A 13,928-nucleotide genomic window follows, 5' to 3' on the forward strand; every position below is an offset into this window, starting at 1 on the left:
CGTTCAAGTAGTCTGTTCCATAGAAACCAAGTATTCCAAAGAAGTGATGTTAAAATAATTTAACCAAAGTATGTTAGTCACAGAAAGTAGCAGAATAAATAGATAAATAATAAATACTTAAGTAGTATAGTTTCATAGTTAGTTAAGTCCTACCCAAGATTTTTTATGTGGTCCTGAGAAGCAGCAAGGATCTCATTGTGGCTTGAGCTGAGAATTTTTAAATGACACTGAGTAAATGTTCATGTACTGACTACTACTGCATTAATACAAATATAAAAAGCTGATGCCCCGATTTATCAGCTGTCTTGCAGCAGGCTAGACTCGGTGCTCCCTTCAGACCTTACCTTGCATTTAGCAGGACCAATCTGACACTGTGTCTTGTGGCAAGTTTTAGCTGTTGATGTGAAAAATTCTTTGCTTCTCCAAACTTTTTGTTGATGACTGATTTATTTAATTCCTCCCTTGTTGTCTGACTTTGTTCTAATTTAAATGCCTATTAAATTTTATACTTTTATATAGAGTTAATATAATTGTCTTAGTATAAAACTTGCACAGAATGCTGTACAACATTCTCATACTTATTGAAAGATACACAGAACCCTGTTAGGGTTATCATATCCTGGCTGCCTTTCTCTGTTTACTCTTTCTTCTTAGCCTTTGAGTTGGAAATGTATCATAGCGAATCATGATCCATGACTTGAGTGTCATAGAACTGTTAGGAGAAACATTCCAGCAAATCTCATTTCTATTCCCTAATCTCAAGTAAATACAGGAGTAGAAAAGATGCCTTTCAAATGTGACAGCTGAAAGGTAGTTAGAATGGAATTCATTCCCTGCACTTATTATAGGATAGACTTCTAGCTTTTTTTTATAGGTTTTCCCTAAGCCTGGCTGTTTAGTACTGAACACTTAGTGCCTGCTTGAAAAGTTCCTGAGAATATATGACTGCTTCTGAGATCTCTGATTACATATAAATATTATAAAGCAACAAATATAAAAATCACCTATCCAAACACTAAATACCAGATTCTGGTATTATTTCAGATTAGCTGAGCTGGAAACTGTTAAAGTGGCGAATAACATGTATTCATTTAATCTCAACAAAGACATTTTCACACTGTTGTGTTCTGCAGGCTTAACTAATGCATGGTAATTTGTTAAACCACAGTAACTCAGTGTCAGATTGGGAAAGCAAATAAGGTGTACTGAGGTTTAGGCTTATTTGTTTTGTTTTGTTTAGTCTAAATTGTTTATAATAAACTTGGAATAATCTGTGATTTTTTGAATAAAAATTCGAGTTGCAGACAGTAAAGCAGGCGTGAGGAGGATAAATGCTGTGTACTGGTTGAGGCAAGGACTGTAAGAAAAAGTATTACTAATAGGCATCTAAAACCTGTGCTCTGAGGGTGTGTTCAAGGTGACAGCCTTAACTATCATTTCTAAACTTTGAAACCCATGACTTTCTAACATTATTGTTCTTGATAATGAATTTTTTATGTTTAAGAAGTATATAATACCACATATTATTCTGTGATTCTAATACAACACTGTATTTTTCAAAGTTTGCATATATTTTGACCATTTTGCTAGTTACCTAAGGGGAATGATGATAAACATCTGTATTTGATGGTTTTTATGTGTATACATGTTTTTTTTCCTTAGAGAATGGTTTTTCTTGCTTTCCCATGAAGTACTGAACCCTATGTACTGCCTATTTGAGTATGCTGGCAAGAGCAACTATTGCCTGCAGATAAATCCAGCATCAACAATCAATCCTGACCATCTTTCATATTTCTGTTTCATTGGGCGCTTTATTGCCATGGTAGGTTAGATTTTTAAGGTTTTATATTTGCTGTAGCTATACATTTATTCCTGAATAGTATTTGTTTTTACAGTTATTAAAGGTTATATTAATCTCTCAGAAATGGAAGATTAAAAGCATATAAGGTTATTGAGCCAAAATATTCCCTAAGAGTTAAGTCTCTTATGCATTTATGTCTCCTGGGAGAGTGATGAAAATTAATATGACATTCAGTATAATATTTTATTTTCATCAATTGGATGTGTGTGCTTCATGCAAACCACTGTTTGATTGAGTGTCTGAATACCGATGCTCTGAAAAATGTGACTAGTATTTTGTGAAAAAGGCTCCTCAGTTAGACTTGGTATACCTTACTGTATTTGAAAAAATTAGAATGCAGAGTACACTGAGCCTTTTTTTAACTGTACATGCTTGGAAACAAAAGTCAAACACTGAGGAGAACAGAAGCTGTTAGGGAGCTGGTTCTCTGCCATCTAGTCTTGTAAACTAGAAGTTGGGGAGGCATGTTGTGTCCCTTCTGGTGTCACTGTGTCGGTTTTCTATAGTGACTCCTGTTCTGTTACATTTCTTTCTTTCCATGTAGCGATACAGTCATCTTTCCACATAATCATCATGTCTACAGGTAGTCCTCAGCAACATCCCTGAACATGGTGAATAGTGAAACCAAAAAGAGTAGATAAAAGTACATTTTCATATTGAAGAGAATGTTGTCTTTTGTTGTTCAGGCTTTTTGTACGAAATTAGAATAAATACAAGCCAAGTGTAACATAAATGAAAAAATATTATCAGACTTATAATAATTTAGGTTTGGGCTGTTTCTTGGTTTTGCTTTTCTTATAGATGCTTTCTGAGATATTTATTCAGTTTTGACAGTAACACCTCTGCTTCCAAGAATTTTATGGCTGAGTTCACCGTTTCTGTGCTGTCATGACAATTTATCTCTTTGGGTTAATGCTTTCAATTGGCTGCCAACTTTTTTCTCACTTTTAGAACCCTCAGCAAGTTAGAATGCCATTTAGCAGGAATATGTGATATAGCCAGTTAGGTGCTAGAGCCAGATTTTGTTTCTTTTAGTTGGTGATTTTTGATCTTGTGTGTAAGATAAATCCATACTTGAAATGTTAACTTTAGGAAAACTAATTCATAACAATACAAATCATAGTAGAGAATTTAATTAAACTAATTAGTGGAATTAAAAGACAAACTTTTATTTCCTGAAGTATTTATGTGCTTGCATTTTAAATTCTCTCAGCTGGACAAGAGAGAGAGCTGTGGAATGATGCCTAATGTGGTCTGTTTCAAGGTTTGAGTGTAGTCATGGTTTATACTAGATGGTACTTTCTGCAGTGCTTCCTGGGATACCCTCCAGTGGCTTAAAATAGCTCGGGTAGTAATGTAACTGAGAATCATTTTAAGGAGTCTAGATAGGCTTTTTAGGTGCAGTTGCAGTTTCTGACCTTCTCACAGTTCTGAAATAGTTGTAACTTCTTTTAGTTTTACGTACTGAAGTCATCACAGAGGTTTTCAACTGAAACAGGATTAAACACAAAGAATACACATCTTACTCTGTAACAAAAACCTGTTAAATGAAGTTGGCTGAGGCACCTTTTATATTTTGCTGTTATCATACACATTAAATGAGATGATTTTAAGAGCTTACCTTTGCAAAAATGAAAAAATCATATGCCTAGATGCTGCACTTGACATTGAATTTTTCAGTTTCTATCAGCTCACTCTACTGTAAGACGTAGAGACTAGTTTAAAAATAAATAAATAGATAAATAAACAAATAAATAAAGACCTCCGAGAGAGCCTCTTTAAGCTCTCCTAAAGCAGAAGAAAATGCATGGTAGACTAAGCCTTAGGGGGGAAATAAGATCAGGAAAAAAGATGGAGCCTAGAGGAAATGGGCTGTTAATTGGCTCTTCTGCTCATAGAATTTCAGCTGTGAGGAAAGAGGAACAATGAATGCCATCCATGGCCTATATTTAGGATGATAGCTGTGCTCCATTAGCTCTCAGATGCACTGAGTCAGTGTGGAGGTTAACACTGTGTGTGTGTGTGTGTGTGTGTGTGTGTGTGTGTGTGTAGTGCTGTGCTTCAGTAGTAGAAATTAACTTATACCTACGTGCATGTGTGATGAGACAAGTGTGACCATGTTTTGGGTTGTTTTTTTTCAGTTTCATGGAGAACCTAATTTCTCGGTTCTGTTACTCACCTATAAAAAATGTGGTTCCCAGAGCTCTTTCTTACAAGCTGCAGTAGCATTCTGTAAAGGATGATTTTGCTGGATGTATGTATGTAGTAAAAAATGGCAGTAGTACCAAGTAGAATCAAATACTATGATCAGGTAGGATTAAATAACACTTGGCAATTCTGCTTATTCACATAATAAAGTGAAGAAAGGATGAAATCCTTTTATGAGAAGGGTTTATTTTAATCAAAGAATTTCTAAATTGTAATAACATATGCTTGGATAAATTTTGTCAAATATTTTTTTTGCTTCCCATTTAATGTAATGTTTTGTACTTTTTAAATACCAAACTGCTACTGCTATTTGGTGCTTTGTGTTATTTGAAGGAGAAAGGAAAAAAAGACTTCAAGTCCAGAAACACTTCAATAAAAGTCCAATAGAAGCTAAACAGACTTTTTCTGTTCAACAGGCATTGTTTCATGGGAAATTTATTGACACTGGTTTTTCTCTGCCTTTCTACAAACGAATGCTGAGCAAAAAACTTACTATTAAGGATCTAGAATCTATTGATACTGAATTTTACAACTCCCTAATTTGGATAAGGTTTGTAGTTTATTTTTTGTGTGTGTGATATTTTATGGATTTTTTTTCGTTTATATAAAATTTATTGCGCTATTTTTTTTTCTTTTTATCCAGGGATAATAACATCGAAGAGTGTAACTTGGAAATGTACTTTTGTGTCGATATGGAGCTCTTAGGAAAAGTAACCTCTCATGAGCTGAAATCAGGAGGTTCAAATATCTTGGTAACTGAGGAGAACAAAGAAGAATATATTGGGTAGGAAGATGTAGATGCTGAAAAAAAGTGTTCCATGTTTCTGCTGTTGCTCTAATCTTTTTTGACACAATGTTGCTTTTGGTTTTTTTTTCCTTCCCATGTTACTATGTAATTCTTGTGACTGTTATTGAAACAGTATTTTGGTACATGTTGCTTTCTTGATACATATGATCTGTTAGTACAAAAAGAGACCATGTGGAGAGAAGATGATCTGTCATGCTCTTAGATGTACAATGAGAGAACAGGTCAAACTGAAAATGAGCAAGCCTGTTTTCGGTAACTGCAGGTGACAAATCCAGTGGAGGGAAAGACATGTATTTGACAGAAGATTCTAAAATCGTTCAGAACTTTGCTGTCAGTGTGGCAACCGAAACTCAGAATGGTGTATTTCCTAATTTTATCAGTGTCTTTCTTTTTTGGAACATGTGTTTCTGATCCATCTATTCAGTGATCTGAAAAGCAGATGTACACAGATCCTTTTCTGTGATTCAGTGAATGTCCAGTGCCGCTCATAAAGTTTCCACTTAAATTAGTGGTCTTTAGTTTGTCAGAGAAATAGTTTGTATATATATAAAAATATATTTCTTGTCTTATTTTTTAATTTTTTTTTATTATTATTATTCAGAAGTGGCTTGATCATTTTAGTTGAAACTTTGAACACATTACCTCTTCCTCCAAATCTTAATGTCAGTGAGCTCAGAACAGAAAATTACTTCTGTTTGTTGAAGCTGGAAGTAGTCTTATGCTAGAAGTATTGGGCAATGATAGTTTTAAATATTATAAGAAACAGTATTTCTTACTATTCTCTGCTTAAATGATGTTTTTTGTAAGAGAATATTTGAAAATCCGTGGAAATTTTTCTTTTCTACCATTGAAATACTAGGATTATGCATTTTTTAAGCTAAATCAAATTTTTTTCATAACAAAGTCATAATGTCCAAGTAGCATTATTTTAATGAAAAGGCTGCTGAATTAATGAAAGGTTAATAATATTTTTTTTTTCTAAACTGGAACAGTAATCTAAGTACATCTTGCTACTTTGATTGTTATCTGAGTTTGGAGATTTGTGATAACATTAGTATGTTAGGTTCTTTATAGTTAATGGAATCATACAGTGTAAGAAGTAAAATTTGAGGGAGTGTTACCTCGTGGGAACACACACACAATCATGTTTGAACTTCACCTTGAATGCTGATTGATGTTTAATTCACCTTTGATTTTGTTCCATCCCAGGCTAATGGCAGAGTGGCGATTTTCTCGGGGAGTTAGAGAACAAACCAAAGCTTTTCTTGATGGTTTTAATGAAGTAGTTCCTCTACAGTGGCTACACTATTTTGACGAAAAGGAACTGGAGGTGAGGTTTTCTGTTCAACATTTTTACCTTTTGCAAAGGTAATACATATGGATTGACTAAACGGATAGGTCAGCTTAACTCTCTCTCTGTGCATGCTGCATTTGGTGGATTCTGGAACACGGAGAACTTAATAGGAGCATTGGGATTAAATCATGATGAAAAGCCATTACTATTGAATCAATGTTTTGTGAGATCATGATGGATCTGTTAGTCACAGAAAACCTTTTCCTCTGTGGTAGATGGGTAGAATCACCGTGTAACAGATGACACAGAACTTGATTCTGGTGTATAACGATCGCTTAGTATCACATACAGAATCTAGGATAGGTTCTGGGGTTCTTACCTTTAAGGACAGAAAAATGGAGGAACCAACAAGGTTTGAAACTGAAATTTGCAGATCCTCAGGATGTAGCCATAGGGCTGATAACAGGAATTACTTGCATGCACCGTGTTTACTTAGCAATCGACCTGGCCTGTGTTCACTCTTGAGGTTGTGATTTGGAGCAGGGACAAAAGGGTCTGTACTGCTATGCTTATTTATTTCTGTGAGACCTGCCAAGGTTCCCTGTATATAATCAGCAGTTTTCTGAAAGCTTCCCAAGTTAAATGGGAGGCTTTTTCTGAGAAAGGACTTTGATCAATCTTGTTTAGCATTCAGTTTTATAGGAGGCTTTGCCTTTAGAACTTTCAGTTTTCCTTGTCTCTTGTAATGAATACTTTTGCAGTTTGTTTTATCTTTACTAGTAGTAGCAGTAGCAGCATTGTAATCACCATCATCTTGGAATATAAGGCAAAGTTTTAATGAGAGGGGAAATATCCTCTTCAATATAAAAATTACTTTTAAGGGGAAGGTAATATCTTTTATTAATGAATTATTAGTTGGAACTTACCAAGTTTCTGGTATTCAGTCTTTCAGACCACTTAAATACATAAACAAATTTGGAGGAGTTCTCTAAACTTAGGATAAAGAAAAACCTAACTGTGGAGTAAAATGAAAAAATTACCAGTCCTTTTTTCAGAGCAAGAACTTCCATTTTTGTTACCATGTTTCATACAAGATAGAAAATACTCTTAATTTATGTGTTTAATGTGAAGTAATCATTCTCTTTTCTAGGTTATGCTCTGTGGTATGCAAGAAGTTGATTTAGCAGACTGGCAGAGGAACACTGTTTATCGTCATTATACAAGGAATAGCAAGCAGATCATATGGTTCTGGCAGGTGTGTTGATCAGTAAAATTTCTGACTTCTTTGTTTTGTTCTGTAGCACAAATGACGTGGAGAGGAGGGATGCCATCCAAATGAGGGTTCTTAGGGCTTCCTTTCTTCTTTCTTTTCAGAGAAGGAAAGGGGGATTACTGGTCTTTAGGGAGCATACTTTAGGGTGAGAAATGGCAGATAGATATATACGTTACATTTAGATGCTGGGTCATGGATATTTTTTCTGTATCTTGTCCTTACTGATAATACAATGAGTTTTTTGTATTCTTAACAGGGATCTACCTTCTAAATGTTCCTATGTGTAGTTGATCTGTACATCTTCACCTTCTAGTATGTGAAGGGACCCTACAAGAAAGACAGAAAGGGACTTTTACAAGAGTGATAGGACAAGGGGCAATGGATTCAAACTTGAAGAGGGTAGGTTTAGATTAGGAATGTCTTTGCTGTGAGGCTGCTGAGGCACTGGGACAGGTTGTCCAGAGAAGCTGTGGATGCCCCATTCCTGCAGGTGTTCAAGGCCAGGCTGAATGGAGCTCTGAGCAACCTGGTCTAGTGGAAGGTTCCCTGCTTATGGCAGGGGAGTTGGAACTGGATGACCTTTAAGATCTCTTCCAACTAAAACCATTCTATGATTTGATGATCTAAAATGCTGCATATTGTTTATGATTATTGTCATATTAACTATTTTGGTCTAGCACTGACTAATTATAACTAATTTTAATGAAGTTGGCTAACGAAAAACACTCCAAAATGCTATTCAGGCTCACAGTTTCTATGAAGTTTTCTAAAGAGAAGTCAGAGCCAGGCAGTTTCTATCTTGTGATAAATCACTGTTTTAGAGATGCTTTTGACTAAGTTGCTATAGGAAAATGATGCAAATCAATTACTTCCTAGCTTGTTTATATTGTAAGATCTGATATCTCTCTTTAAATTATTGATACTGAAAGGATCTTAACCAGAAGTTTAAGTAACTTGGATATGATATCAACATTTATATGCAAGTTTTTCTGAGTCAAAATTCTAGGTGTATCAATGCCTCCTCTCTTACTGACATGTTCTCTGTGTCCCCTCTCTTTTTCTTCTCCCCTTCCCTGTGAATTCCTGTACAAAGTGATGCAGCTGTTATGGATGGGTTTTCTCTGAGACTTCCACACGCATGGAATATTTCAGTCTTGAAATACCCAGAGCCTATGGTTAGGCTAGTGCTGTGCTTAATCAAAATGGCAGTAGCCTTCATATAAAACATTGGCATAATTTATATTTTAGTGTAGAATAAAATAGGTAAGGAGTCTTCTTTTTTTTGCTGTTCCCAGGCTTCACATTTTAATGGTTGACACTGTTGACACTGCATATAATCTGAAATCACTGTCTTCCCTCTCCAACCAATTTTGCTAAAATCAAGAAATGCAAACTATTGCCAAGGCGGTGTATTTTTAAATGGAACTATACTTTTTCAACTACCTTGTGGGGTTTTTGTTTTTCTCCAGCTAAAGATTTTTATTAAGTAATTTGAATTTCTGTGCCTAGTTTGTAAAAGAAACAGACAACGAGGTTCGCATGCGGCTTCTGCAGTTTGTCACTGGCACTTGCAGATTACCACTGGGTGGATTTGCTGAACTTATGGGTAAGTAAAAGGGGACCAAAACTGTTGTTATACTGTAACTGTTTCCTTTGCAAATGAACCATCCTGCAGTTGTATAGATAACAGGAACTTCAGGTTTATCACCTTGGATCTAGAAGGGCTTTTTATGTCAGAAATCCCATGAATATATTTATAAACTATTTGGAAATTGGCTCATTTGTATGAGAAGCATGTTCATACTCATGTAATGATGAGTAGCACCTAATGAACTCTGGTGTATCTGAGTTGTGTCTTATGTCATGTATATAATATCAAGTGTGCTACTTAAAAGGAACAGATTACACTTTTAAAATCTTCTTTTCTAGGAAGTAATGGTCCTCAGAAATTCTGCATTGAAAAAGTTGGTAAGGAAACCTGGTTACCAAGAAGTCACACTTGGTGAGTTTTTACATGTAAACTTCCTGTGCCTTTAGTGGTTCTCTCTTCCGGTCTTGCACTGACCAAGTCAAATGAAATCTAATTTGAATCAGTTCTCTGTCTCCATCTTCAGCTTCATTTCATTGCCCTGACATGCCAGTATTGAAAACTTTTCTAGTTGCCCTATTCTTAAATTTAGCTACTGGGCTGAACACAGTTTGTCAGTATCTATCAAAAGTATGAGAATATCCTTCATGAATAGGACTAAGAGATGTTTCCCTAATTCTTTATTTTAGAGAATATTAAATACCTAAACAAGTCATGTTAGTATTAGGCACATTCAGTAATTAGATACAGTTATTATGCAGTAACATTATAAAAGATAAAATGTATAGTCATGAGAAGAAGCAGCGTGAAAGAAATCACAGCAAATATCCGAAACAAGGATGCTTAGCCAAGAATGCTGATACTTTTTCCCACCTAGGCTTCAGATGGGCCAATATTGGCTTGGCATTCCTGTCCCAAACTGGTGCCAACAGGTACTCAGATCAGTTTCTCATATATACTGTGTGCAAAATGGACACACTTTCCTTTGGCAACTTGTGACAATAATATTTGTCATATTTCTAAACCACTTTAGGGTATTCTCCATTTCACATTTTCTCTACTAGATTTTTTCAAGTGATGTTTGCAAGAGTTAAACATTATCTGTGATAATTTGGGGGAAGACATGGAATGAAACAGTTTTGGCAGAAGCCTTTTAGGGCAAAGTTTAGGGGGAAAAACCTATATCCAGGCATATGTAGGAGGGAGCCAAGTTCAGCTTGTTCATACTGTTGTTAAAATTTGGAGATGCATCGAACTAGGATTATATTAAACTTCATGCTGAAAATTTCCTTTTCATTTTTTAAGTATTATAGGGTTTTTTCTAAGTATTATGTTTATATTATATTTTTTGCTAAGTATTATAGTCCTCTAATCTTGGGCTGTCTTCGGTCTTCAAAGGTTTGGGTTTTTATCTGGTAACAGTCTTTTATTTCTTTAAGTATTTGTCTTAAACTTTATCTGGTTTTACTGCTTGTAGAAATTTCAAGGCAGTGAGATTGTGCTGATTGTTATTTCTTTGTTTCTAATTGTTAGATCAGAACATTTGTAACTTCTACTATAGCAGTCAATTTCTGTAGACTTCTACATGGGATTTAGATAAAGTTAACAAAATTTTATGTTTTTTCTGCTCAGTTTTAATCGTTTGGATTTGCCACCATATAAAAGCTATGAACAACTAAAAGAGAAGTTGCTTTTTGCCATTGAAGAAACAGAGGGATTTGGTCAAGAGTAGAAGCAGCTTCTAGTCAAAATGGATATCTTGCATAATAAAAGGCCCAGCCAACTAAAATTGCACACTTAATTGTATATAAGCTTTTTGTTCTGTACAGTGATCTTTCTGGAACTCTAAAAGTTTAATTGTTCTCTGTTCTTCCACAAATATATGCAAAACAGTTCAGCCTTTTCTACTTTTATTTATTGCCCTCCCAAAAGACCAGAAAAACCCCTCCATAAATTTTGAAAGCAGACAAGAGACTTATTTAAAATATATATATAAAAATATAAATATATATATACTAATGGGCTCTAGTTTTATAGAGCTTTAAGGGTATGAAAAGTTGCAGCCATTTAAAAGGGCCTGGATTTGCTTTATCTTGGCTTTATCATTCAGAAAAATGTTTAAACTGCTCTGTGTTCACTTAAGAAACATCTCCAAGTTTGTTTTATTGCATGGCTATTCTAAAAGGTGTTAAAGGCTTAGGCCAAACGTATCCTAAATATATAGAAAGATGCTGCTGGTATTTGAGATGACAGAATCTGTTCTTCTGTCAGTTTAATTTTTTTAATACCTAAATAGCTGATATATCCCTCTCTACTGATATAGCCAAGGTCATGAATAAAGCCTTTACTACTTGCACAAGAGTCATGTAGAATAAGATGAATGTGATTTAATGTTGAAAGGAGTTGGTGCCACTGTTCTGACTTATTGGAGGAGCTGAACAGAGTATTTTAATTCATTTGAGCAGCATTGAAATTTGTTTACATAGTACCTTGGGTTATTACCATGAGGATGTTAGGTAATCTTCAAAGAAAAAATAATAATAAAAGAGAAAATATTACCCATTCTCTTCCTGGTCTGGTGTCTTGCAGGTTTCTTTTTTTTTTTCCTGTTTTGGTTTCCCTTTTCAATCCATGATGTCCTTTTTGTAACTTTGTAGAGTTATATTAATGTAAACTGAGCTATAAGGGTATACAAAAAGTATACAAAAGGTAATGTGAATTTTGCTGCTTTCTGTGTTCATGTTCAGTTTCAGTTACTGGATCTAGTAAACCCAAATAAAATGAAAGTTACTTAAGATTTGCACAGATAAAAATATTATTTAGTATTAAATTCTCTCATTCCACTAAAGTTCTTACAGAAATTTAGACGTACTTGAATTAAGTATGTCTAAAACCTGTCATTCTTTTAGGTAGGTCAAGATTGTCCTAAGTGCACAGTAACATAAAAGCATTTTAAAATTAGTTTTATTGGCATTGAGGGCATTTGCTGAACTGCAAAGATATGTTTAAAAATATTAAAATTTAACACCTTATTCATGTGATTTATATTAAATGCTACTTTTAGCAAACCGTGCTTCCTTATTATAGAGTAAAAACATGTTTGAAATCACCATTTGTATTATGCTTTAAATATTAGCTGTAAATTCCATTACATTTAAATTATACAGAATTTTGTATACACGTGAAAATGATTTTAGAATATGATTAAACACATTTGTGTAACATATCATATTGCACTGTTAAAAGTGTACATGCGAAAAAATAGCTGTATCTGTTCATGTATCTTTCCAATACAGCAACTGAATTCTGCCAAAATTTTATTTTTCTACATATTGGATTGTCTAGAGGCTTTGTATTCAGTATGCACATCTTAAAGTGGAGCTGTTAATCTGTGCATAGCTCTGGGCACACTGGTAGTGCAATGGGCCCAACAGACTGCCTATTTGCATGAACTTTTCTGTAAGAGCTTCAAGAATTTCAACCACCTTGAGGGTTTTTCATACAACACCAAATATCTTCTACAAAACCACTTTCATGTAGCACTACATCAGTTTCAAGTGCAAGTCCACTTTAATTATTACTTACACGCGTTAGAATAAAAGAAGTTTAAAAAAAAGTCTAAAACCAGAAGTGTGTGTGACTTGCCTAAAAGACAATGAGGAAAGCTAAATGTCACAGTTAAACTTTATGAATCTGCACTAATGAATGACTTAATGGCCCTCTACCAACTGCTGAATTTTGTGAATCTCTGAGTAACTGAACAAAATAATAATAATAAAGACAGCACACCACAAGAATGTAGTTGCTTTATTGTTTTGATAACTTTAGCTGTTTCATAAATGCAGTAGTTTTTCCTGTGGGTAAGGGTTAGTAAGCAAGAAAAAAAACAAACCCAGTAGCCTTCTGTACATGTATATGATTGTGAATTGGTGCCAAGGGACTGACTGAAAGCATGGCTCTGGAGGAAAAAAAGCACAACAATTAATATACTCATGTGCATGTGTGTACAGGTAACTTAAACTTTCAGGGAATTTCAGTAATACTACACTGTAATATTTTCTTTTCCCATTTGAATTCCCCATAATTCACCTCTCCTTGGGGGGAGTGAGTAAGACTGAAGAGAGGGAAGACAGCAAAGGCTGGAGCTCAGACAAGGGAACCATTGAGGTAACACTACTTGAAGGAACTACTGTGTAGTTCATGGGTTTTGTTGGTTCCTTTCTTCCTGCAACTCAGCTGGTTTTCACTACACACTCAACAGTTGTTAGTACCTGGATATCCTTCCTCTTTGTGCAGCAGTAGAAAAGGCACCTAAGTAAGGTGCCTGTGCCACAAAACTACTGGAGGCAAATCTGTGTATGGCAAATGTTTTTGTAGTACATGAATGCAGAAAATTCTCCTAAACACCATATCATCCACCCTGAGATGCTGCCACACTGAAGACTTCATTTTGATGCTCTACTAATAGAAAATATTATAAATATTTATAATAGAAAATAGTAATAGAAAATTACTCTAAATTACTTAATTACTTTAGTGGACAACCCCCCTGTTTAACCTAGTTTCATAATCTGAGGCTAGAATTAAAGGCTCAGATTCTCAGCTGTTAATTTTTACTACTGACTTAGACCAGGCTTGGTTTGTGAGTCTTATCAACTATGCTGTTCTTCATATTCCCCCTATAGATTTTCTAGTAAAGCAAACATTAGGTATTTATAGTCAATTTGATCTAGATTGTTCTACTGACAATACCACATGTAATTGATTGCCTACCATCTTTTCATTATTTGGTCCTCTTTTTCTCTTGGGTAATCCAAATATACTGTCTGGAAAGTTTGTAATTGTTTTCTATGCTGGATATGTAACTTTATATTGCTGGTGAAAATTCCTGCTAAA

The 13,928-nt window shown here is 34.7% G+C and overlaps 2 protein-coding genes across 5 annotated transcripts in view; both read left to right on the forward strand.

Moving 5' to 3' along the window:
• Positions 1 to 12,829, forward strand: part of WWP1 (WW domain containing E3 ubiquitin protein ligase 1) — a 58,696-nt gene extending 45,867 nt beyond the window's left edge. For all 4 annotated transcript variants that reach the window (XM_051771567.1, XM_051771574.1, XM_051771558.1 and 1 more), the window contains 8 exons: positions 1,663 to 1,822; positions 4,486 to 4,619; positions 4,713 to 4,853; positions 6,087 to 6,207; positions 7,322 to 7,426; positions 8,954 to 9,050; positions 9,374 to 9,446; positions 10,665 to 12,829. In XM_051771567.1, the coding sequence (XP_051627527.1) occupies positions 1,663 to 1,822; positions 4,486 to 4,619; positions 4,713 to 4,853; positions 6,087 to 6,207; positions 7,322 to 7,426; positions 8,954 to 9,050; positions 9,374 to 9,446; positions 10,665 to 10,764 (931 nt within the window). In that variant the 3' untranslated portion in view covers positions 10,765 to 12,829. The remainder of the gene's footprint in view (positions 1 to 1,662; positions 1,823 to 4,485; positions 4,620 to 4,712; positions 4,854 to 6,086; positions 6,208 to 7,321; positions 7,427 to 8,953; positions 9,051 to 9,373; positions 9,447 to 10,664) is intronic.
• The window catches only part of CPNE3 (copine 3), a 47,446-nt gene continuing 42,891 nt past the window's right edge, over positions 9,374 to 13,928 (forward strand). The window contains exon 1 of the mRNA XM_051771627.1: positions 9,374 to 9,446. The gene's annotated coding sequence lies outside the window, so the exon portion shown is untranslated. The remainder of the gene's footprint in view (positions 9,447 to 13,928) is intronic.

Source organism: Manacus candei, unplaced genomic scaffold, assembly GCF_025592945.1.
Source record: "Manacus candei isolate 608988 ecotype Guabito, Panama unplaced genomic scaffold, ASM2559294v1 h1tg000008l, whole genome shotgun sequence".
NCBI classification, from domain to species: domain Eukaryota; kingdom Metazoa; phylum Chordata; class Aves; order Passeriformes; family Pipridae; genus Manacus; species Manacus candei.